This window comes from Bombus pascuorum, chromosome 2 (assembly GCF_905332965.1).
Source record: "Bombus pascuorum chromosome 2, iyBomPasc1.1, whole genome shotgun sequence".
NCBI lineage: Eukaryota > Metazoa > Arthropoda > Insecta > Hymenoptera > Apidae > Bombus > Bombus pascuorum.
In genome coordinates this window covers 9,676,004-9,702,881 of record NC_083489.1, presented here as the reverse complement: position 1 = coordinate 9,702,881, position 26,878 = coordinate 9,676,004, and the positions used below count along the sequence as shown (strand labels likewise).

Below are 26,878 nucleotides of genomic sequence, written 5' to 3'. Positions count from 1 at the left end.
AAGAAAAACAGTCAGGTTCGGCAAAATAAATGGTCGACTAATTAATGAATGCACGAGCCTTACGGACGTGGCGCAAATAAAGGAGCGCCACCGGCGTCGCCAATAAAACAATGATTTCAATCGTTGCGGGCTGCAACAGGAAAGCGTCGAGATAATCGGTCCGTCCTTTGGCTAAGGCTAAGCCGGCAACATTTCGAGACTAAAAGGCGACTTTTTGGAGAAATCTATAAAGATTCTGTTGAGAAACACCGTGGGTTATTTATCGTTGGTAAAAGAAAGGAAGAAGGAAGGCGCAGTGTAAAAAGATGCAGCGAGGCATTAACTGGATAAAAAAAGAGGGATGAAGGGAGGAAGGCGAAACAAAGTTGCTCGCGATCCGCCGAGCAATTATAATTGATAGCGGGTGGGATACGAAGTACTAGTTGCCGGTAGAAAAATTTCATCGTTCCGATGAAGAGCTCGCACCAACGTGAGAAAGAGAGAGAGAGGTGACATTAAATAGCTATTATTAACAGCCGTCCAGACGGTCGTTACGATAGCCAGGACGCTTGAAATTACTCTAATTTCCACGAATCTGCCGTGGAATGAGATGCAAATTCCCCTATTTATTTTGCTGGCGATCTCACTCTTAATAAGGCCACACAATGTTGCCTCGCGCCAGTTCCGGCCGTGTGTAGTGAAGCCTTGTAATTTCCCCTGCTAATATGGAGCCTCGAGTTCTGACAAGGTATACACGCGAGAATGGCCGGTTAGCGAAATTTCAATTTCATAGGTTCGGCCGTTCGTTCGTTCGGTTGTCGACGAACGCCTGAACGGGCGCGCGGCGTGAACCTCGATTAATCGGTTTCTCGCCTGGCGCGTTTTCAGCCACGCACAACCGAACGGTATTCGTCTCGTTGTTATCAGCGAACGATCGCGTGGCGAGCAGAGAACAGACCCTGGTCCGACACGGATCGACGTTCGTGGCGCGTGAGCGCAATCGCGTCAGATCTGATCGGTGAATTCCAACCCGATCGCCGATTGCAGGATCTAGCGCTTACGTGACTAATTAGTTGGGAATTCGAGCGAAATCGCCAGCCTGCAGTCGATAGTGCGTTACGAAGGTATACCGATAAAGTCCACCGAATGACGTTTTATCGATTACATCGTACGCGAACGGTTTCAGAAGCAGGGGGTGGAGGTGCAGCTAGCGGAAGAAAAAGAATGGAAAAACGATGCCGGCGGTCCAGAGAAGAAAGAGAGCGAGAGTACGCGACCAGATTAGAGCTAACAACGCCTTCGTGCGCGCTCTGTCTTTTGAACGCGTGCTACTCGCGCGACCGGATAGGTCATGCTTACACCGGTGGCATTAATTTAGAAATCGGTCCAACCACCGCTCCAAACGCGTTCCACATTCTTTCAGTCAAAAATCGCATCTATCGATTTTCGTGCGCGGTATTTATCTAATTGGATTACTTGACTCTTCGATAAGACGCGACAACATGCAATAACGATCTTGGGGTCGAAGCTGCGCCGATATACGATATACGAGTATGTACTGCGGCAACTAGAAGTAGACTTCTTTCGCGTTGAAAAGTAGCACATAGTTTGGCTCGAAAAATAATAATTGTGATGCAACGATCCACGAAAGCAATGCAGAGCAGAACGATTCTCGTGCCCGTAAAGGATCTCCAATCGTAAATGGTCGTCGCAAACGTAGGAACAAAAGTCAATAGACGGGTGCACGCGTGCAGCGCGGTAATTTTCCTACTGGAGGCGAGATCGAGACAACGTCTCGTCGCGATCGCATGAATGGAAAAAACAAGGGTGGGGATTAATCGAGGAGAAACCGGATAGTCGACGTGCGGAAGAAATGCAATTAGAAAAAGAGAGCAGCGGGGAAATATGGCAGAGAACAATGCGAATAAAGCGAATCGACCACGAGCGGAGTGCCGTGGCAGTCAGAGAGGAAGAGAGAGAGAGAGAGAAAGAGAGAGCAACGTATCGCGGTGACCGATAATGCGAGGCATGGCCGTCTGGCAATAAATAAAAAAGTATTTGTACCGTTTATCGGCTGTTTACGACGGCCTGTTCACTTACAGCAATATAGTAAATCGCGTAGGCTGCGTGAATCATTGGTGACTGGGAGTCGGTCGATCTTCGAACCTCATTCATCAGGCAATGTTTCGCTCGTCCCGTCGACGAGGGCGCCGATTATAGTTATGGAATTTCAGAAATCACGTTTCTTAATTAATCCCTGAAGCGGAGAGCTCGCACTTGGGCCACGCGATCCACCGATAAGGTGCAGGTGAACGAGCAGGGAACAACTACGCCAGGAATATACGTATAAAGTCTGCAAATCGTCTGACCGTATTTCGATTCCCGAAGCGAGACCGTCTTTATCTGGGCCGGCGGAGAACGAGGTTACCGCCAACAGTACACAGCAAATACATACTTGGTTTGTTGCAACCGATTCGCTTCTTTACATTCGGGATAACAGTAGAACGATCGACGACGTTTAGCCGCGACACGAGTTGCAAACGCCACTTGGTATCCCGTTAAGAGTATCGTTAGACCGTTGAAGTTATAACATTTCGCCCGCGTGTTATCTCGCTTATCGTCGCTACTGGATGCGAAAAGAAAGAACCAATACCGATACTCGGCCACGAACATTCGTTAATCTCACTTTTAGGCGAAAATATATCGTTTATCGAACGCCTAATCGTCCTGTGTGTATCGTACGTTCCTTTATATACATACATATAAATCCGCAAGCAAGGAAAGATAGTGCTCGCGTAACAGTCTGTTATGTCGTTCTTAATCGGGGAACAAACAACAATCCGTTTGTGCGGTTGTTGCCACGTTCGAGTAAACAGCCGAGGCCAGGAAAAAAATGTACACGTGCGCAAAGTCCATTTATAACATAGAGCACCGTATCTACGGCTCGCGGTCGATACTACGTTTGCGGTAAATAAGTTTACGACCCACCACCAACTTCCCTTACACCGTTCTATCGTTCCCGAACGCTTCGTTCTACCGATATACGGAACTTCGTTTGCGAATTAATCAGTCAATCAACGATGAGCGAATCCTTCTTCTCGCGAGTCACCGTCGATGAGCATGTTCGTGATCATTTACGGTATCGTCGCGATCTCTTACCGAACAAAACTATCCACCGTCACCCGATACTAATAATAGCGTAATAACGGGGTCCTTTTATTTATGACACTATTACACAACGAGATCAGCTTGAGCGGCCTACGACCGAGGCGCCATCGCATCTGGCTACTTTTGAAATTTGTGTGGTCGTCTTGTTTCGCAAATTAATGTCACGGTCACTCGTGACGAAACACATATTGCGATAAATACGTTTCTTGGTGCACACTTTGACAACTGTCGGAAAATTCCATTTACATGTAGCAGCATCCTATTTACGAGAAGATCACCGAGCACAGGAGAGGCTCGAAATCACGATGTTGCAAGTGATGGAAATGAAGAACGTTGGACCGATAAGTTCAAACGACAAATTATCATCGTGATAAAGTCGGTCAAGCCAAATCCTCGTAATCTGCTTAAATTCATCTCACGGTCCAGAGTCGTTCGTCGTTCGTCGTACACTTTTATCGGACCACTCGATTCGTTCGTTCTGTCTTTACGGCCGATCGTAGTTTTTAAAAGCCTCGGAGCTCTCGCGCGATCGAAGGGATAGACGACTCGGAATGATCGCGCTTGCGACTGTCGGGTCGTTTCGATGCGTTCGCATAACATGGTCGTCTCAATGGCACGTGTTTACTGTCGCGATGCCAAGCGAATTTTGGCCGCGGTATAGTGGGCCGAAGGCTCGTTTGTCGTCGAAGCTTTCTACGTGACAGCTAATGGCCCCCTGGATGATTAACGTGATCGGATTAAGGGTAATTAGAAAATGAAGCTTGTATTCGTTCAGCTGCAGCCTCGCCGCTTTTCCTTTTCAAGTTTCAGCGGCAGGTTACGAATAATACCTTAGTTTCCTTTCACGGACCGTGTATCTCTTTCCCGAGGGAGCGGCGAACGATTGTGGTTAGCGAATGTGTCTCTATTATCTGGACAGTAATTATGAGAAAATGTAAATGGCTTTCTAATCAGACGATTCTAGAACTAATTTCAAATCACGTGCCTAATGATCGATGGTCAATGGAACACGAGTGTCTTGACCTTCTTGTCGATGATTAATGAAAAACTGGTTTTATATATGCTTATGCAGGTAGCAGTCGAATAGTTGCACTTGCCGCATACCTTGCTTACACGATCAAACCAGGAAACGAGACGTCCTATTTCTTTGCTCGATACGTTTCCTTCGAAAGCATTTGCAAAATTCGAGGAAGAAAAATTCTTGCCTCTCCGAATGTAACCAAATTTATCACGTGTAAAATCAAACTTTCGGTATTGTTAACTTTGAAAACAAAAAAGAGGCGATAAAAATGTACTTGTTCGAAGCAATATTCAAGGCCGCATTTCCGAAGGCGCAGAGGTTAACGCAGCGTGTCAACACGGTAACTTATTGCTGCAGCAGTGGAATCTTTGATCGATCGTGGGTGGCCGTCTATTCTTTGGGCCGACTTCCGTCCCGGCGCCCCGTCCTACGGTCCGTGGACAGAAACGGACAGGTACACAGAGAGGGGAGCTCGTGTGGGTGTGCCACCGCGCAGGGGATGACCTGATTTGTATTCGCTGACAGAACGTCGTTTGCTAACTCGATGAAAACCCACATCTTCCGAGTTTCGTCGATTCCGTGTTGCTCACGCTTTGAATGCGCAAGCGAGCGAATTGTTTTAACGCGAACAAAGGAACGTGTAATTTTCCCCCAAGTTGCCCAGTCGTCGCACGAAACGTCACGATCGAGCTGTGAACTCTGTGCGCGAATCGGGAAGCAAAAGTAAGAAAACAGTTATTCCTACGAACCATTTGGATGTTCCAAGGATCCAAGGCGATCGATCCATGTCACTGAAAAGACTGTTTCGCTCGATAGTTAAAATCGTTGAAGATCGAATTGGAGTTTGAGTTACCTTCTGACAGAAGCACATCTGGAACCACGTTATCCGGATGATTCCACAGGATCCAATCGGAAATATTTGCTTCACCATGACTTTGTTCGTCAGCAACACTTTCTCCAGACAAATTCCTGTTCGTGATCCAAGTTTTGCCAAACAAACCTCGAACGTAGTACTGCGGTACTGACTAATCTTCCACGATAAAACGATACGTCGTGTATGTTTGTTTGGTCCGATAATAACAACGCGTCCACGGTATCCAAGAGGTTTAAATTCGTGCGTACTGAATGTGCAACGTCGTAACGGCGAAATGAAAATATTTTTTCTTTTTGAACAATATTCCGCTCGAGGACTTGCAGTCGAATCAACGTTACTGCACGTGCAGCGACGTGCGTCATCGCGAGTGCGCTTCGTCGATAATAATGAGCCGCCAAATCGGCAGAACGCGACACAATAGCGCTCGGCTACGTCACACGGATTAATACGGGATCGAACCACCTGCGAAGCGCGACTGATTAACGATCGAAGCACGATCCGTTACACGTCTGAGGCACGCCGTAGCCCGTTATCACTCTGCCGCTTGTCGTAATCGTTGTTTTTTTTCCCTCTCGTAAACAGCCAAACTCGGAAGCTAAGCAACGTCTTGGAAAAGTTTGAGAGAATCAGGGTCAAAGGGTATCGAAGATCGACCGATCGCGAACCTCGCCGATTGTCGCCTCTCGTGCGAGTCCGATTAACGAGCCCAGAAAATGAAACTGTAACGATCCTGAGCTCGGAGAGTTTTTAATCCGGCGTTCGATCCTTTAACTCTTTGAATATAATTTAACCTACTTTCCTCGAGTAGCGTTCAATGACTTTGCAAGTTCCGCTAGGAAGTTACTAATCGAATTTGATGGTTATATGTGTGTAGAATGTACAAAAAAGAGAAAAGAGTCCGACGATTGCGTTTAATCCAACAAGTTTGCGACGCGTCCAACACGGTGCAATCTTTCACCGATCGATTCGCAGAAGAAGAAGAAGAATTACGGGACGATTTTCGTACGGGACGTAGAGGCACGAATTTGGGCGGATGGATGTGCGTTACGCTGGCGAGGGTGTTGCTCGTAAAGGAGGCCATAAAAGAAGGTTATAAATGAAGCCGCTTGGCACACAAATATTAATAGCATAGATTAGTTAAAGGAAAAATAGGAACACGTGTTTACATTCGCAGATCGCATTTACGACGTGCGTTCGCGTTCGCGGATTCCTATGACGTAACTGACGCGAGCGTATGCACGACCAGCTGAAAAATATTTGCTCTTTCAACGAGACAGTCGATCTTTTTCGTCAATCATCCTGAGATAGAGGCACGCCCGTGTATGCTCGCCGTTGCTCGAATTCAACGTCACGATCGAGGAAAATTTGCGAACGAAACGCCCCAAGGTAACTACGATAAGTGGATGACCAAACGACGGATCGGCATTTGCCCATGTCATCGATGACCTCGTGTAATCGATGCAAGAAGAAATATGTCTCTTGTCGGAAAAGGTCATTCTCGAAATTTGTCTCGATAAGGATCGGTAGACTTTGTTGAACGAGCTTAAACGAAACAACGATTAAGAGAGTTACAGGAAGAACGAAAGCTGTACGAACGGGGAAGCGACGATGAAGAGGGCGAAGAACACGGGGTTCGTTCGTTTTAACGAGGTTGATTCGTTTTATTACCAGCTGATTGCGCGGAGCGGCGAATCGCGAGTTTCGGCTCCGGCCCGGCGCGATGGATTCGTAAACAAGGCCACGCGATGAGAAAAAAAATGTATTTTTAACGAGGCTGATTGAGAAAGGTGCGTGAAACGAGCGTGCGGTTTTTATTCGCGTCGCGACGATGCGTCGCCGCGAGAAACATCGGTATCCAAGCAAAATCGGCGGATCGGCGCGACCTCTGACAAAAATACGATTTTACGTAACAACACCGACAATAAGGATATTGGCTTTGCCGCACTGACGGCTCAAGGTGGTTCGCGCATAATAACGCGATTCGTCGAGAGTTGCGTGGACCTTACGAATATTCTTTTTTAATTATAAAGAGAAGCGACGCGTTTTTAAAAGCCTTGCTTTTAACACCACGTTGCTTGCACGAGCCATAATCGTTTTTACCGTGGGTCATTCATTTATTGCGCAGCATACGTTTCTACCGTAAGCAAAAAATCACGGTGGCCTTGTTATAATAGCATTGCACTTTTTTCCTTCTAATTATTTCGCAAACATCGAAAGTGCTTGAAACCAAATAAAACCAAGGTAGCCGAAAGAACCGTAGAATCAAATAGAATTCAGCAGAAGCGATCCTCGAACGTAGTTACGAGTTGTTCGAAGTAATCGCGGCGTGATCGCGCGAAAATTGACCCATTAATTGCCGCGATTCAGCCAGCTGCTAATTAAAAGTACACAGCGGCATTTCGCAAACGTTTCTCGGGGAGATTCTCTTTTTCGAAGGACAGTTCTGTGACCGGTTTTCTTCTCGTATCAACGAGGCACTGGTGCCCAACTGGTAAACAGCGCTCGTCAACACAATGCACCTAGTACCTAAACGGTCCTCCGCTCGAATCCCAATGAAATTTCTTGGCGCTTTCTTCTTCGCTTCACCGAGACTACGTCGATGGCAATTCTTCGAAGGCCGTCGATCGACGAGAAATATATTGAAATTTATTTTTGTCAGGTATCGCGCGTCGGAGAAGACGAGATCGTTCGTGCAACGAAACCAAGTGGCCGGTATGCGAGCAAAGGATAACGACCGTTGTACGAAAAATATGGTAAAAATCTTTGTGGCGGCGTAAATATTTTGTACGTTCGCGAAATAAATACCTCGATTAATGAGAGATCGAAGGCGAGTTCGCCTCGTTCGTTTCTTCCAGCTTGTTATCTCTCGGTTAACGAGCGAATCGACGATGCGTTGTCGATGCTGAACCGAGTTTCGGCTCAAGAAGTTTCGCCACGAACGAAAACAAGATTACGCAGCGACACTGTTTCGTCGAATCGCGCGAATGAAAATATTACGTGTTCGATGGCCGACCAACGGAGATTGCAGGTGAGATTGCCGGTGAATAAACGATCGCTAAATGAAAACAATCCTTGACTGACCATGCTAGGGTATCTCTGCTGACGCACTTCCAGCGTCGATACATCTTATCTGTGATCTCGTTCACACGTTTCCACCCAAGATCACGCACGTATCTTTAAATCGAAGGTGAATCGTGATATTTTTCTTGCGCGTGGCACACTTCGGCGGTTGCAAAGTTCGAGCAACACTTCGATTAATTCGTTAAGTAGCCATCGAGGTGTATATCGCATTGCACGATGGTGTGGAGTAACAAGTACTTTGCCTCGCAATTGACTATCCAATGATTCTTTTGCACACGACGTTTCTCAAAAATAACAAGACGCACATCGAGCGAGTAGATTTCCTCGCTCGTTTCGCAATATTTGTTCATCTGCTTTTCGTATTTATCAGTTCATCTGCAGTTATTTTTGCCCACGCGAAGTTTAAATAACAATCGGTATTGATATCCATGCTCGGCAGTTGCTCGCTTGTTTTCACATCGATTTGCTTGTACAACAGAATCGCGGGTAATGGTCGAAATAACACACAGGCAAGCATATGAAAAAAAGGAAAGCTGTCCGCGCCATTCTCGGAACAACGGCAGATGCTTCGCATACCAGCAGAAATTCAACTTGCTTCTAACGTCATATTATGCCATAAACTGCGGTCTATATTATGCACACGCACAGGACGTGCATGCGAGCCGGCATGGGCGAGAAAGGCGAATAACGACAATCGTAAACAATGCCCCCGGAAAGTCTGTAAGAGATGGCGTTCCTCTTGTGTTTTCCTAACGACGAGATTCGATCGACGGAATTCGTCCTACGCGAGAATGACTTGGAAGAGTTTCATTAACTCGACGCAAATGCCTTTGTAACGTCACGGAAAAAAACTGTTATTGGAGGTGTAAGTTTGCACATACATTTGATCGAAGCACATTTTCACTTCGATCTCCTTCGCAACGAGCGAAAGTGGAAAAGGTCGGAGACAATAATAAATTTAAATATCAAATGACGCAACGCTCGATTTGTTTGTTTAATTCGTTATCGACGGTGTCACGAGGCAGTCACTTGTACCGTATGTACAATTCGTGGGCCGATTTGTCCACGATCACGCGAATGCCAACATAGTCGTTTATCGCTAGCCTCTAACGTAAAAAAGCGACAATGTGTCTTCGCGGCGTCTAAAGACAAGCTCGCTTTTGGTTCGCTGCCGACCGATTAAGTCCGACCAAATTTAAATACTCGCACGATCGTGAGTGTTTTTTTTTTCGGAACGATAAAACCACGTGCCGTTTTATCGGCAATCGTTATCAGTTTCGTTAACATTCTCCACAAATAGCAGGGCTATTCGTTCATCGTCGGTCAACGTTGCTCGCCAACGTTGCGGAAAACGTCCGCACGGTTCGCGATAATTTCCCGCTACTGAATTTTCCTTTGGAACGTTTTCAGAAATCGGCGGACACTTCGAAACACGATACTCGCGACATCCGGAAGGAAATATTTATGCTAGCGACGTTGCTACGGATTGATAAGGATGCCGAAACGAAATTCGTCGTTGCTCGATAACGTTGCTTACTTTTTGACGATCATAGAGATCACGTCGCGCCGCACCTTGTCGCTTGGTCTCTTGTATGCATACGCGAACACACTCACACGGGCGCACAATTGCCACGCTTACACACGCGAATGGACGATATCGCCAAATGTTTCTGTTCGTAATCCACGGCAACCACGCTGGAAGCCTGTCAAAACGTAATATCGGATTTCCACGTAACATTTTCCATTAGTCTGGCCAGTGTGCGACGTCAAGTCGGCAAACCTACTCATCAGGATTGGAGAGGTTATCGGGTAAAACCGCCTGGTACCTGGCAAAATCTCTGTAATTTCGACGACACCGTTAGACACCGTTCGAGAACGAGTTTGACCTTTGAACTATGACGTTGCGCGCGTCTTTTGCTTTGTTCGCGTAAACTTCTATTCGGCGGCTGGCCGTCGAAGCGTCGAATAGCCGGAAATCTCGATATACTCGGATTTCTAATCGGGCGTTTAATTTCCATCGAGCGAATCCTCATTGCCAATAAATTGATACTCTTTAAAATTGATATCCGCGTGCGTGGCGCTCTTCGATGCTCGCGAAATTACGCGATGAATCGATTAATGGCACGCGAATTATCACATCGAAAGCATCGCGGAGATTGGGATTTCTCATTAGAAACCTTGGATCGTTTGATATAAGGAGTGCGAGTGCGTTGCTTTCGATGCGAAAACTGGCTTTGTGTCGAGAGAAACCTGTTATTCGGTCGAATATTAGCTATGTGCATCCAATGACGTCGGAAAAAGTAACGAGCGTGGAAAACGGGAAGAGCGGCGAATCGTCTGAAAGTACGTGAGGAATTTAGCTTCTCCGGCAACGTTCGTCTCGTTGAAACGCCTCGTCACCGATGGAACAAAGATCGTTCACACCTCTGTTTCCCCTGTAAGCGGCCGCCGACGATTGTTCGTTGCTTTGTGTAACGACCGTTATTGGATTCCGGAAGAAAGTCGCAAGGAATAATCCGTTGGCACTCGTTTGTGTTTCGCGGTTAATACATTCACCATGGCAAGCATCCATCATTTCTAGCTTTCTACTACTTTTCAAAGTAATTAATCACACGGCCATTGTGCTCGCCCTTCTATCTTTTGCTCATTCTCCCTTTGTCTTTACCTCTCGCCCTTCTGCACCCACCAAGCTGATAACGCGTTATCGTAATCCAAGGGTGAGTCTACGTCGAACGCGCCCACGTATAAATACACGTCGATAGTATCACGGAAGTTCACTTGCCACGATCGATCGACCTTTCGTTCCTGGAAGTTGTTCGCTCTCTCTAGCGCACGCCCCCTATAAATTTATTTCGATGCGAAACGCGCGGGCCTCCTATTGCCAGCCGACTAAATGGCCGTCGGATAACGGACACTCGAGGAGCGCGTGTATCGCGAGCCTTTGCCATGGCCCGAGATACCAAAGCTTTTTCGCCGTCGATCGCATAGTACGCTCCAACGATTCGAGCCGCGGAATTCTCTCGCAAACGTCGATAGTAGGGATTGGTCAGTATTTAGGAGCAACGTGATATACGACAGGTCGAGACAATGGTCGCCTCGAGACTACCTTGTCTCGCCTCGTGAACCGTGCCTATGCAAAATACTAATACGATCGAATCTTTCTTTGCAGATCTGTAAAGTGGTCTGCGTGAAATTTCACGATAGGGGTTCGTTTCTGATTTTATTATTCCAAGCCTGGTAAACTTATTGACGCGGCACAGACATTATTGTATAGATATATCTAACGTTTCACGTAACGGACAAGCCATTCTGATTTCTCGAGCAAGACGATTTAACATTTGCCGCTTATCCTCGATTCGTGTCCCATTTAAAAACGCCACGAGGAAAACACCGAGCGTATCGACAGTTTCGGTTAAATTTAGACGAGTGGACAAGTCACTTGGCAGCGTGGAATTGTTCCTTAATTATCCTCCGATGAGAAGATGGTCGCGGAAGACGGACGAAATACAGGGCCTCTATTAAAAGCGGCAACAACGATGTAAATTAATCCAGATGCACGAAAAACGGTGGCGCGCTGACTATATTTAGTTCGTCAAATGGAAGCCGTTGGAAATAGAACAAAAGCGGACCGCTTTGTTATTCTCGAGTGTCCGTGATCGTGTGCAACCACGTGGACGTCCCGTATAATAAAGTCGAATCGCTGAAAAATAGACGAACGGCGCGTGCAACCTTTTCAAACACCCCTAACGCCCTGTCTCTTTTCCTCTGTCCTGGAATTTACACAGTCTCGACCGGTTCACCGTGGATTATTTTTGGAACCGATTTTCCTCTTCGAGCGACGAGTCGCGATCGTGTCTTTTCTCGGCGCTCCTGCACGTCCTGTCTCGTTACGTTCGCGATGAAAATAGACCGTGTCGTTTCTACTTCTGTTTCTACCTTTCTCGTGTCAGTCACACGAGTCGATCGTGGAAATAAAGACGTGCTCGTTGTGATGCTCTTTGCCTATCCGACGGCACTGTATAATAACAGCTAATTCGCTATATCTATATTCGCGTTATCTATAATTTTACAACAGTTTGTAATTAAGTATTAACCGGCGAAGGGTTATCAAGAAGCTTTCGTTAAGCTAGTTGGTGTGCGACACGTAACGAACGCAACACGGAAGTGGAAATTCATAGGCGAGCTAGTTCGATAATTCAGGAAACAAATGTTCGTTCTTTCGCTTGTTTTCCGATATCGTACAGGAACGGCTCGTGTTCCCCGCTTTACGGCAATATCTAGCATAAATTACGCGCACCATGCACGCGTATCGTACGCCTAATGCTTGCAAGTAGGAGCGGACACACGTGCAGTGGACGCGCGGGGGTAGATGTTTGAACGTCGAGGGGATGGAGAAAGCTTTCCGGCGCCTATTCACGACGTTTGCTTGGCGCAAACGTTTGGTAACCTCGAGTAAACTTACGAATCGTCTTTATACCGCCTACGCATACTCTTACTATGAATTTAGCGGGCCACATCGCGATCCTGGATGAATTATGCATCCTTTTCACGAGGTGAGGTGAGCGGAAAATGTGGAACGACGTTACGGCTGATATTTGCTATTATTTTATGAGAGATTCGAGAATTTTTTCCTCGTGTACGAAACAGGGAGGTACAGACAATTTCCAACCAATTGAATTTTAACGATCTCCCAACACGTTATTCTGTAGGAAAAATTTGTGTTGATGAACGACGCAAAATTTCTCAAAGGATATTCGATCAAGCTTGACCTAATTCCTAAAAAGATCTGCAAACCAGCCGGTAGGTTCCTAATTCAAGAACCGTGAATGCGTATCTGTTCACGTTTCGTACAATTACAGTTACATAATTCTCGAGCTGTGTATATCCTTGACGCGCCGTGAATGATCGTTCGTAATATACTCGATGCTTAATTACGATAGTAATCGCGTGTCCGAGTTGGTTTTACATGGTTTCCAAAACAAGCTCGAATACTTTGCTTCGAGATCGATGCTATCAGGGTATAGATTTAACAAAATAAGTCTAATCGCCAGGCAATTCGCGAATGATAAAACGTTCTTGAGCGTTGGTGTTACGAATGGCTAGCAAATCCACCTGAAAACACAGCTGCGCGCATTCACACCTGCGAGACGTCGCGACTTTTTGTTAATTTCCAAATGAACGCGCACACGTGTAGCCTCGACCGTGGACGTAATCGGACCGAATGAAAGTGAAACAATTCCGAGCGTTCCATCAACGACGTAACCCGCTGGAAACTGTGTACTTACTTTGAATGACGTCTGGTAAATAATTGTCTACGATGTTTACGTAAATGAGTTGAATAATGCCATTCAACACAATGAATCTACGTAAAACCTACTACTATATGGTATCTCTGTTTGAATTTGTTTGTAGCGTACTGTTGTAACGTTCATTGGACACTTAAATTAAAAACTTCAATTTCAAGCGATTTAAATAACCGACCTGCATCGACCGAATTCTCCGAATAATTTTATTCGTCGAGACTCTCAGATTTTCATCGATCATGCGATAGACGCAATCAAACACCGAGGTTTTCTCGCGTGCCGTTACATAATCTAACATCTTAATTTCGTGATTAAGAGTCTTCTTTGTGTAACATTGATGTTAGTGTTTTTCTCGATCGCTGCGACGATTAACGGCGTATTGCTATGTTCGGCGTAATCGTCGATCGATCAACGATATCGCGTGAGCCGTAGTTTACGTTGACAACGCAACGATGAGTCGAATAACCACGCTTCAAAGACGCAATAATTCATAGAACGACTCCCTTCTCACAAAAATACATTATTATTATTATTTTTCCTTACTGCGCGGCGCCATTCTTTAATATTAGGCTCGGAAAGAAGAATTCGGATGAAGATCTCGTATAATTGTACGTATTTTCTAAAGTATTTACGTATTCAAAATGCCTAATAAACATCGGTAATTATATTGTTCGCACGGATAGACGACGATTTTCAGTAATTAGAAACGCTGTCAACGCATATTCTTAATAACCGTCATCTCGTTGGCCTTGAAAGACGAAGATCGTCGTAATTGTCAGCCGGATAGCTGTACGATCGGCGATTATCGCGGGATATTAAACGGCGCCTAATAAAATCCGCGGCTGGTGGTCATCGTTGAGATGATCATCGCTTGTTTCGCGCTTCGTTCGATCGGAAAAACAACGCGTCCGCGGAAAGTTAAATGGAGGGAATACGTGAAATGGCAGGGTAATCGTAAAAGCTGCGAATCGATCAACGTAACGTCTGGCTCGTGTAACGTCGCGTCGCTCCGTCACAGGACCGAAATTCGAGAATGGATCTGGTGCGTCTATATTTGCGAGACTTGCTGCCGATTACCATTGCTCGTCAGAATATACTTGCCTACGTTAGCCGTGACGTCACGTGGCAGCTCGTCACGTGGAGAAACGACACGCGGCTGATTTATTCGGCTACGTTGTATATCACGCATCGGGCCGTGTGCCAATGACAAAAGAGGAAGAGATCGTGCGTGTGTTACCGTTTTCGGAGTTGTTCACGAACGACTTTGGGCGCCACGTATATTCTCGAGAATCGATTAAGCGTTAAATCCACCGGAGCCACGCGCTGATTCCACGAATAATTAACAGCGATTATCAACGATATTTGTTTGCTGATAATGAGTTGGTTAAATAGATAAAGGTTACAGGAATAAAGTAAGCAAGTAGTAAAAGTAGTAAGACACTTGGATTTTGTGACCGATAGCAAACAACGTGGGTTTGATTTAACCGTAATTCTAGAGTACAGCAGGGCAATAGGCAAAATATATACATTTCAGGTGCTCCCGTTACCGTGTTATTTTATCAAGCTTTCAAGAAATATCGTATCTGCGAGATTAATGGCAGCGAGTTTTTGCTTCTCGTGTTTTATTGTTTATCATCGTATCGACGCTTTAGATTTCAGTGCAATCACGTGCTACGTACGATCGAATTAACTTCATTTGCGCCAGTTAAAGGTTAATCCGATGCCTCGTGATGAAGTAAACCGACTAATTCAGTTCGACGTCCCTTCGTATCAACATTGCTGCGCTAACGCAAAGCCTATCTTTGCTAATCTACCAACTATCGTCGCAGTAGAAAAGTTGAACTATGAATTTCATGATGTTGCTTTCAAGATATTGAACGGGCTTTCTATTGCTGTGAAAAAACAGTTAAACGCAACGGATTAAATACAAAGTTCCAGACGGATTGTTTAGACTGCACAGCCTGAATCTTTCTCATTGTTTCGCATGTTAGGATTATATGCGAGTGTTGCGTCATTGGAGCAGCATCACGCGAAGAAAAGACACGCGTCATTCGTTTGCCGATGTACATTAGTAACTCGGCCAATTGCCAACGGTCGAGAAAGAGGATACATATATGGACGTATGTATATCTGCGTTCCTTCGCTATGTCATGCCAAGGAACGCGAACAAACAGAGGAAATGTTCGAAGAGGGCAATAAAAATGAATCAATTGTCCGTTTCGAAGTTGGGTCGTTGGATAAATCAGTTGAGGTCCCGGCGAAAATTCTAGAAAGAATCTTCGGATTTTATGCAGGAAGCTTCTTAAAATTTCATTCTTTTGCATAGAATTTTGAAGAATGTTCGCTTACCGAGATCAGTCTTCTGGTTATCCTTAAGAAATGCGAAGTTACGCTATGTTGTTTTCTGCAGGACATCGTTTCAGGGTCGTGGATAGCGCGAGTCCTTTTGACGTTGATCCTTGATCTTTTTTCGAGGACGACACCTCGATTCTCGTCACATCGTACACTTTGTTCTACACTATGTAAATTGCCATCAACGACACGAGTCACCGTAAATTCGCTTGTTCGCAAAGACTAAACGCGAAGAGAGAAAGAGCTCGTTGTTTCGCTCGACGTTTTGTCGCGAAAGTGGTTCAAAACTCTGTAATTACGATACAGTGGAGGAAGAGTTGGCGACTACCCAGTGTCCGATTTACAAAGTATAGAGAAGTTTCCAACACTGCGACAAATTACCACGACACGGGGAACAGTCTTTGTGTTAACCGGCAGCCGGATTTGCCAAAAATTGTTTCCGCGATCGTAACGGGAGTAAAAAGACTGACTTCGTAGCACATCCTCGGCATTAAATATACACGCGACATTTCAACTGGAAGCCTACGTCACAATGAACGGCGTCATCATTGCGGTGGTCATAAACGACCACCTTTATTCTTTCCCTTTTATTCGACTCATAATTCTCAGGTGATTCGATACGCGTCAAGGAATTATTTCCCCCCCGGGCGGAGGAGTGACTGTCGAAGGTTCTCGCGACGTAACGACAAATGGGAACAGAAATTAAGTTCACCGCGAACGAGCGAATGATGGTCGATAACGGCGATCGGTCTTCGCCCCCCGTGAACGTTCAACGTGCGCTCACAAAGTAGCTGTTTTGCGCGACAATGAGAGCGTCCAGCGTAGAAAATAAACGGAGAATCGAAGGAGAAGGAGAAGAGAAACCAACCAGCTCTATAAATGTTTACGAGCGTGTGATACGACCACTCGTAGGCGAACGAACTGCAGCTATGCCGGTGGCCGCGATCGCGTATATGCGTTTCGTTTCACACGCACACCATCTCGTCTCATTTATGTCGCGATCGTTGCGACGTATTTTGTGACGACACCGATCGTCACGGATGCAAATACGTCAACGCATTACGTTCAGCTACAAATCCGCCCGTGAAAATTATTATCGGCGACGGCTACCATACTTTGATGCACGTCAGATCTTACTGTGGGCGGATGCTTCCGATTACACAGCCGTGCGCCGTCCATTGACGATACTATTGACGTATCTTTCTGCGAATTACGACATTCGCCCGCAATGATCACGAAAATTCCACGTGAAATTATACTCGTACACGCGTCGAGCGAAATTTCGAGTAGATTGCGCTCGATCGTTCTTGGATTGTTCGTTGCTGCCTGGCACAGACAAGTACCAGATTGTTTATTGGCCTACGAGCAGCGTCGATTCGTTTTACGCGGCTATATGTCGACGTATCGGAGGGAGCGCGGGGCGCGTACGAAGAGATGCAAATTTTTGGTAGCTGCCAAGGTTGTTGCGTGGCTCGTGAAGTCGCAAGGTACGAACGCGACGAGTAACTGACGGTTCAAGGGGAACAGCAAGCTGCATGAACATTCTTATCGCTGGGTAACATCCTGGCCACTACAGCGATATGATTTCCGTGATAATGAAACGCAAAAAATATCCGAATGGTAAGCCCTTCGATAAATATTGAATGCGCCCATCACATTTGTTCAACATCACGATTCAACGTATATCGATAAAAAAAAAACGTCAAATTCGAGGCAGCACGCGTCGACCAAGCGCCTTATTACCGCGGAATTACGAGTTGCAATCTTTTTGGCACGCTGGATGGACGTTCTTGTCCCAAGCAACGTCTAACTTTATCTTTCGATCGTGGCGTTCAGCCTTAGCAAAAATGTTTTCGCGCAAGATTGACAGAAGGTAGCTCAGAACTGAAAGCAGAGAAACGATTTAAAATGCATAATCGCACGGTATGATATCGACCAAACGCCACTTTGACCGCGTTATCGCGTGGATCAACGCTGACAGACAGCGTCTGGTTGCTTTTTCAGCTTTGTAGCACACGTTTCGTTTCGATCAAAAACTTTTAATCGTCGAAGAATTCGATCACCGTACCGAGACGGAAGTCGAAGGAAAACCTCGTGGGTTGAAAGTATTATCGCCAAGAGTTACGCGCTTTAGTAGGCGAACCAACGTGGCCAGGGTGGGTGTCGTAGCTCGTCGCGAAAACAGTGAGACAGCAACTCGGTTTAATCAACATTCTGCATCATTCACACACAAGGCACGTTTAATGCGGCCTGAAATTGCTGCGTTACACAGCGAAATCGATTCTTTCTGGATGCAACAAAGTCGACGGGATTAATTAGCAATTTCGCGCCATTCGGAGAGTGGATCGCTAAAAAATGGCCACGGCGTCACGGTGCATCGTATCGAATCTGGTAACCTCGACGTGTTGTACGGGTGGTCGTGAATTATACACAGTTTCCTCCTTATCTGCTTTTCTCTTCTTATTTGGTATTTTTTCTCTTTTCTATCGGCTTTAATGTTTTTACGCCAGCGCTCGATTTCAATATTGTTTCGATCGATCTGTGTGTTCGAATCGAGGCGGCTCGGGACAGAATGCACAGGCTGCGAGCACGCGAAAAATAGCCACAGCGTGAGCAAGCTCGCGTTCTCCGCCACGAGAAAGGGCCGCGATTCCGCGCGGCCGGAATGCGCTGAGAAATTCTGTGTCACCGTGCAGGAATGCAGCTGCGCTCAGACGGTGGATAAAGAGATAAGAGAGGCTGGAGAGAAAGACTGTTTCAAGCTCCAAACTGCTCGCGCGTTAAATCAGACGGCGATTAATGTTTCTTAATTAAACGAGATAAAAGGGGGATCCAGCGATTTTCGTAGATACAGATCGAGTCTGTAGATTCAATCTCATAATCCAAAAATAGAAATTCCACGCCGTTCGATTCGTATCGGCTCGATTAGCCGTTTTCATTGTCTCTTTCCACGTACGTACGTACGTATATTGTACGTATTATCAACGTGGACAAATAACGAGAACAAATATAACGTCTTGACGGTTGCTATCGTATCAGCTACCGAACCTTTTAAAAATTTGCAATGTTGCAGGCCATTTTACGTAAGATGTACGAATAAGGTACAAAGATATCGAAGCTATAATAAATCTGTTAAATGGTTCCACCTATCCAGGATCCAGAGTTCCCCTTCACCCTGGCCAATGCTGTCGTCCTTTCGCGTAGCCTGGCATCGACTGCCGAACGGCGTGAGTGTACCGAGAGCGGCCGCTATATTTATCTTCGGAAAAGTCACTCTGTCAAGTCGAGTAAGGTGTCACGAGTATAGTAGCCGGTGCACCGAGAGCGCCGGATAAATCCGGTTCGACGCCAGAAGACGACATGGCATAAACATAGACGAGACAAACGTCGAAAAGCGTTGCTCACACCGGCCCCAATGACCGACATCCAGAAGCAGCCCAGCTGGCCGATACCGCCTCTCAAGGGGTGACAGATGGCCAACTGCTCGAGTGACTCGACTATTAGCTTCAACTATGCCTTTGATATTAGCCTCGCTAGCCAAATCCTCGTTGTAAATAGGAGAAGTAGAGAAAAGATAGGCGCTGGCTACTAAGTCGCATATTTGGGTGAAAGTTAAATCTTATTGTAGCGATACTTTCTGCATTTATTTACGTTCGAGAGTAGATTCTCTTCCAACAGAGATTGATATACCAATATTGTGAGAGTATTTATAGAAAAGGAGGATTATTTTCTAACCAGTGTAGTCTATAATTATTTTCCTTCTATCTTGTTAGCTACTTGTCGTGCGTTTTTCAACCACGATCGCAAAATCAACGAGTAAATCCTGTTCTAGTCGGAGACTCCAGTTGAGAACGGTTTTCCTCGAGCGGCCAAGCCAGTTGGAGCAATTCGCAGCCGCGACAGTGATTTTTTCCTTACCGATGGGTTCGTGTGAATGGGACTTAACAGTGTTCGTCGACTCGTCAACCAGTGGGGGAAAAAGAGTAAAGATAGTATCACGGGTACATCTCTCGAGTTAGTTTCGCGATGCTAAGAGCGTTAGGTCGGTTATTTCCGTCATCTCTCGCGGGGTTCACGACCTGCGGCCTGAACGTCGTGCCCTGACGTAACAGATCTCGTCGCGCCTGCCAGGTGAACGCGCGAACTGGAAAAAGTCACGCAGTCGCGTGATTCTGTTATCTTCGTTGAGAAACCAAGTTTCCAATAGATTAATGGACTTTAAACTAAGAAGCACAAGTAGCTCTACGTTTAGATTTTTAACAAAAAATAGGTCTTTTTTTTTGTTTTTTTAATTAAACACCAATCTTGTATTCTGGCGTCAAAGTTGAGAAGCTTGGGCAAAGCTCCGAGAAAGCGTGATCAATTTTGACAGGTATTTCTACGAATCCGGCAACTGCAGAAAGGAGCTCGAGCAGGCGCCAGGTCGAACGATAATTAATACATCGTGCGCTCGACGGAGTGACGTACAATCTTCGGAGATAATCCTTATTATCCGGGAATTTCTTTGAAGGGAACATCAGTAGCGCTGGAATCCGCGTCCCGGCGTAAGCAGCATAACAATCGCGATACGTAACGCTGGTACAAGCGGCTCTGGAGAACGCAACGACGCAGCAGGCATCCAAACATTTCCTGCTAGCCTGCTGGAGTAAACATACCTCGAGGGTTCTCCTCGCTGGAATTTATCTGGATACCTGTTGAACACGTAAGATGAATCGCTACGCGCTTTCCCGACTTTCGCCCGGTTTCTCAGTTAATTATCGGCCGTCAACGTACCGTCCTCATTGTTAGCCGATCCTGTGACTTCGGTCGCTCTCGAAACCGAACGGTATTCGCGATTAGCGCGTGTCTCGCCTCGACCCATCCATCGATCCGCCACTCTCTTTCGCGCGGTTACGTATCGTCTTGCCTCGTCTTGAAACGAGGACGCGCGGAACCTCGTCCTTCCATTCGTATTATCGGTGTAGTATCTCGGATACGAAGGCTCGTTGAAGATGGTTCTGACGAGGCTTGATCTGAACTTTGAAGATGTACACGCGCGTTATTTGGAGCACGCTCGTTAATCTTTTGAGGGCCAGGTTTTAACTCGTACGATTAAATCTCTGAACTAGATTCTCGTTGCCTCGACTAAGGGCAAGTTGTACGAAAGGAGAGATAGACATCGGCTTGAATCTAGTTATGACAGTATGCTCGGTAGGAAAATTGGATAGCCACGAGCACGAAAGCGAGTTTCTTTACGAGGGAAGGGACAAGGGTAGTGAAAAATTTTCATTAGTGAAAATGTAGAAGATATGGTACGTACCTATGTACGCGCACCATACCGGAACGTTTCAAGACACCTCCGATAATATATATATACGTTGGATCTGAACGCTTCGCTGGAAATACCTTCGAAGGAATTTTCATTCACAATTTCGATAACCACAGAGCATCGATGGGGCTGCCAGCCACGTTGCATCCTCGACATCGCGATTCCATAAACACGCACGATATTGCCGCGGGAAACCCGTGCGGCGACGTTTCCCCTCGTTTCTAAGCATCGATGGAGAAACGACTTACCAGTGGTCGCCTCTGGGCCGCGAATTTCCCGCATTCCAGCGTTCGTTCTGGGCCGTTGTCGAAGCCGTTGTCTTCGACAGGAATTCCGGCGGGGGATCGACGCTACCTGCGGCGCAACTGGCAGCTAAGTGGTTAAATTAAATCCACCGACTTGTCGTTGAGCCGGAAAGTGGATAACTTCGCCAGGGTTTTTCTCCCGTCAAATCGGAGCTGTTTTATCGCAGGGAAAGTTTCTAGCGTCGAAGTGATATTTTTGCGATTGTTTAGACAGCGTATTGGTTCCGCGTGATTAGTTAGATTGTTAGATCAGTTCAACGAATTTATTATAGTTCGTGCAGTCTCTTGTTTCCTAAAATAGATCTAATACTATTTTCCAGTATCACAATACCGATACTCGATGCATCATGGACGTTGACATGGATTTTTTACGAGAACCGATAACTCTTGGTAACCACGAACCGCATACACGTTCGTTGTTCTCCGTTATTCAGTGAAAATATTTTTTCCTATTTGTTACGCGTGATTGTGGATACGTTTATGGTATTTTTTACTCACCGCGTGCATCGTAACGATCGTTCGATTTAGCCTTTCAATTATGGACGGTGTCGTTTTATGGCATTCCTGTGTCGCGCAATTACTTGGATTCAGAGTTAATCAACACGCTGCGTAAACCCAACCTCCAGTCTAGCTTTGCACCATTACGCTATCGAAAAAATTCGATCATACCGTTATCGTCGCAGTTACCACTCTGTCACTGTTTTTTACGATACGACGTTGTTATTGTTTCGACCAGGGGGTTAGTCAACGATATCGACACCGATGAGAATGATTAAGTACTCGATTACTCGAACGTATCTTGATAAATACTCGAGTATATTACGCGGTTTTCCTTATCTCTGATGTTTTATACAAGTGAACGCTAGAACTCGACGAGGAGATCGCTTGACGAGAAAACGCCGGCTAAGAAATGCCGTTTCTCCTCTGGCCACTATCTATTATGTCTAATTGAGCTTCGATTTTACGATATCCGTGAGGATGCGAATCTACGAAACACGAAGTACACGCGCGACCACGTATAATTAGTGACGCAAATATGGAGGCAGGAATAGCCGTGCATACGTTCGCGTTAGATGAGACACGGCCACAGCGTACGTTGTTGTCACATAAATCAGTTCTTCGGATAGCGTCGCTCACATTCTATAACCCAGAAGTTTGAGTTTTTTTTTTTTTTCAGACTTCCGAGTTAAATGCGAAACGTATAGGTAAGGTGTTTTTGAGAGCGGAGCTTTCTGCGTGTATACCTCGCGCAGATGTTCCCAACGTTTTACAGTTCTTAAAATGCGTCGACTCGAGCAGAAGGTTTCTACCGTCGATGAATTACATACACAACTTGTCGCTGGAAAAAGCAAACACCGTTTATCTGCTGCTCGCGATCCGTAACCGGAAAACGGAGTACCTAAAGACTGAGATATATAGAAACTCGCGTTGGGAGAGATCGTATACGTTTTCGGTAGTATGTTACGTCCAGAATTTCCTAAACTCGTGGAATTCGTCCACGACGAAAAACTAGTCGCGTAATGGTACATTTGTCCGGGCTAAGGCGCGACAGGTGCCCGCGTTATGCTCATTTACGATAATTTATCGGTGTTGCAAGAAGATCGCCGTGTTTCATAACGCCACAAAACCCATGGAGCTTCACGCTCGTGAGCGATTGCATGCGCGCGTTATAAACACGTCTGACCGTTTTTCTACGGAATCCGAAGTTAGCGGTCCCCGTGCGCGTCAATGTCCACACAATTGTACGTGATATGACACCTTGGTGCTTCAGCGATCGTTTGCAAACCGAAGGATTTCAATTTTACCAAGAGAGCTTTTTCGGCTGCCTTTCGTCCCTTTTCCTTTCTCCATCTCGCTGTTCTCTTTATTTCTTTTAGCCTTGTTCTTCCCTTTTCCTTTTCCACATACCTGTATTATCTATAGAAAAAGTGCACGACCATCACTGTCCTTTCGTTCTGCTGAGAAGTAACAAAAAGGGACTTGGTATAAGTCTGGCTCTCAGGTACAGCGTCGACCTCAGCAAAACACATCCGCTTTATCAGTTCATCGATTTTCCGCGTAAGAATTTTCGACTCGGACTTTCGCGGATATCGCGTTGCGTATGGTTAGTATTTGGACGAGGGCGGTTACACAGCGTCGGCAAAAAATTGTCAGAGACAGACAAGAAAGTTCGACATCGGTGCGTTGCTCGCAGCTTGTCGTACAGCTATTCGAGCGTCCAGCTAACTAGCTCGTTTCAAAACGGCCAACTGTCGTATCCTTGATGTATAACGTCATCTGCTGATGTCTTGCTACAGCCTCTAGGATATCTATTCTTCTTATGGTCACATGTCGTCAACTCGTTAATTGCGTCGACAGCCTCGTGCCGACATAATACCGACAACGGTGTACCAATTACTACTACATCGATCATATGATCTACCGAATCTTTCGTTCCTTCTGTAACGGATCTAGTTTCCCTTCTGTTCGCGGATTTCTTCTCTGCCTCAAGGCTTTATCATTACAGTGGATGCGTGTTCTGAATGTGAATTGAATGTGTCAAAGCAAACAGATATGTATATAGACGTTTATGAGTATGTATCTTAGTTTTCAGATGTTCCATTGATCGGAACACGTATCCACTGTAACCATAGTCTAACTATAACAAGCGAATACCTATCGCTAGCGAGAAATCACTTCCATAGAAGAAGGACATGTTTTCTCGCCATGAACGTTCGCGGATTCGCATCGATGGTGTTCGGGAAACTGGTACAGGGCTACAGTCGCGAACCATGTTGCCTCTGCAAGCCGCATCCGGTACAGGAGAGCGTTTCTGTCGCAGGCTCGTTCCAGATAAATAACACCAACAACCACGGTGGTTTCTCATACTTAGATAAATCAGTCTGGACGCTGGCGAGACGCTCTTACTGAAATCTAACACGCGGACGAGCGTCACTCTCGCACGAACCCGTCAGCTTTTGCTGCTTTTTCCTATTCTATGACGAGACCGAAGTACGTTAAACCCGACGTTACACTGGACAGCATGAAATGCTACCATTTTACGTCCCCTACCGTCTAACCGTTTTTTACGAGATATTCTGTTTTGCTCAGTTACTTTGCAAGCCCGACTCTCGGTCACACAGCGGTCGTTGTACAGTTAAGGCGAGTGACGTCGCTGCTTTTACCTAGCTCCTTGCACAACGACATTCTAATTTTACACAGGGCTGATTGTATTATCGTACTGTTGGCTTATTCTAGCCTTTGGCTAACCTTTGTCAATCGGCTGGTTTTTAAGTGGAAAACCAACTTGAAGTTCAAAAGATTTCCTTTTCCCTGGTACCAATTTACAGGTTTCCCTGGTTTGTAGCTTTCGCAGGTTATTACTCGCATAGACGGTTCGAGTTTCGGGATTTTCGGTCGCCAGGTGGATAACTAGCAGTTTTAGATTGATTTATGATTAATTGTACTTTTGTCTGTGCTCTGATGAATATTGAGCTACTTACGCGAATACGGTAAACGCGTAAGGTAAACAGGTTCCGTTAAACATAGGTGTCAAGAATGTTTTAGCGAACAATGATTGATCTGCTCCTATCTTTTTATCCCTTTCATTTTTATCCCATTTGCACAGAAACATAACTGGTTACACGATTGAACTATATGTTTTACCTAAATGACATTTTGTGACCTGATAATTTGGATTTAATCGACCGTAAATTATTTTCGTTGTCCAGAAGTTTCAAACTTTTCAGTTTCTCCATTCCATTATATACTATAAAAAATTTCCAGTATCTCGTAAAAAAATCCAGACCAGATTATTGTATAATATATAACGCCTAATTAATTATGACGTAATATATCTTTGCAACTTTCAGAACTTTTTTAATTTCTATATCTATTTTTCTCCATCGCATTATGGAGCTAATGCCCGTCAGATAATTAACGATAATAATAAAAAATCAAATGAAATGTACACTCAAAGGAACGAGAAGATAAACTTTCTATATTTTTACGAAGTTTCACGGTTTGCCAAGTAAGGATATTTGGTGAAATGGTGATAGCGCAGAATCGAGGGAATTTAGAGCAAAAATTTAAAAAATGAAAACTCAGAAAATGATTACCAAAGAAAAGAAAAGCAAATCGCGCCCCGTCAGATCGCAAGCCGTGTTCCGCCAAGAATTTCAGGAGAACGTAATACGATATCGATCAAGCAGTTCGAAAATCGTCTTTTTCTTTATCGCAGTTGCGCAAATAGCGGCCATGGTTGGAGTATTCAAGGTGGAATCGAAGATTTGCCGGGCAATACCATTCGTTGCGTTTTCCTCGAGCTGTTCCTATTTTGCGTTGCGGTCGCGGTCGGGTTATACAGCCGGCTCTCGATACGCCGTGTATTACGAAGATATATAGGACTTTTATCGACTATTACCGATGCCGGCAGCAGGAATACGCGGCGGTTCTGCATTTTAATACGCCGGCGTATTTCCGAAGACGCGATGCGACGCGTGAATGCTCGTTGCAAGGAAACTGGTTTTCCAGCGACGAATGCTCGAGAAAGGAGCCGTGAAAGCCGACAAATTTTCGAACGGTTTTGAACAATCTGCAACCAAAGTCGTGCAGATTAAGAGAAAGTTTCCCTTGTTTTTTGCTTGCCATTTACGTACGAATTACTTTTGTCGGGAATAATTAAGCGTATAGGTACTTTGAAAGTTCAGCGAGAAAGCTTCGTAAGAAATTGAAGAGACACGCGGCCGCGTGTTTTATATCGACATTTATCAATTATATTTATAGATTCTGGAACACGTTATCGTGTGAAAAGAGAGTAAAGGGCATATCATCGAGGTGGCATCAAATACGCTCGTGGAAATCGGGCCGGTGGAGGGCAAGGGGAAACTCCTGGTGGAAACGCGACGTCCACGGACCCGTTCCTTGGCTGCTCGATCGTTGGCCTCGAATAACTGTCAGGGAATGCCGCAAAAGGCCCGCGGGCATTCCGTGCGAGTACCACGGCAGAACAGATGTAGGCCCGGTAATTATTTGCATCGATTTCGGATGAAAGAGCCATTAGACTTCTTCCTCTCGGTCATTTTTCCATTAACTTCGATGTTAATTACGCTCGGTTGTTGTTTGGTACACGGTATCGTTTCCGAACGATTTAGCCTCGGCCAAGAGCGTAATGCAGAAACAACCCAAGGTGTTTTTCCAATGCATTCGCTACAGTAGACGTTTTTTACTCTGTCGTACACTTCACTTTGTTTGTTGATTTTGGCGAAGTGCGAAACACTCAACCTGCCAAAACTCGCATCCAGTCATTCGCCAATTTGCTATCGACAAGCTATTAAGCCTTTCTATTACTTAGTACAATTATAATAGTAGAAATATAGTAGAAATATAATAAAATAGTAGTAAAACGTGGAAGGAGAAGCGGACGTTTTTGGAATTCGATACGATCGAAAAACTCGCAGTGATAAGGAGACAAAGCTATCGAAAAAGGTGTAAAAGTTTATCGCTACG

The 26,878-nt window shown here is 45.5% G+C and overlaps 1 protein-coding gene across 7 annotated transcripts in view; it reads right to left on the bottom strand.

Annotated features, from left to right (window-relative positions):
* Positions 1 to 26,878, bottom strand: part of LOC132916389 (3-phosphoinositide-dependent protein kinase 1) — a 408,115-nt gene that overhangs the window by 16,827 nt on the left and 364,410 nt on the right. Inside the window, exon 1 of one of the 7 annotated variants that reach the window (XM_060976333.1) lies at positions 15,776 to 16,054. The exons of 5 other annotated variants lie outside the window; for them this stretch is intronic. In XM_060976333.1, coding sequence (XP_060832316.1) covers positions 15,776 to 15,841 — 66 coding nt within the window. In that variant the 5' untranslated portion in view covers positions 15,842 to 16,054. Of the gene's footprint in view, positions 1 to 5,021; positions 5,115 to 15,775; positions 16,055 to 26,878 lie in introns of those variants that run through there. One more of the 7 variants, XM_060976331.1, reaches the window with a different exon arrangement.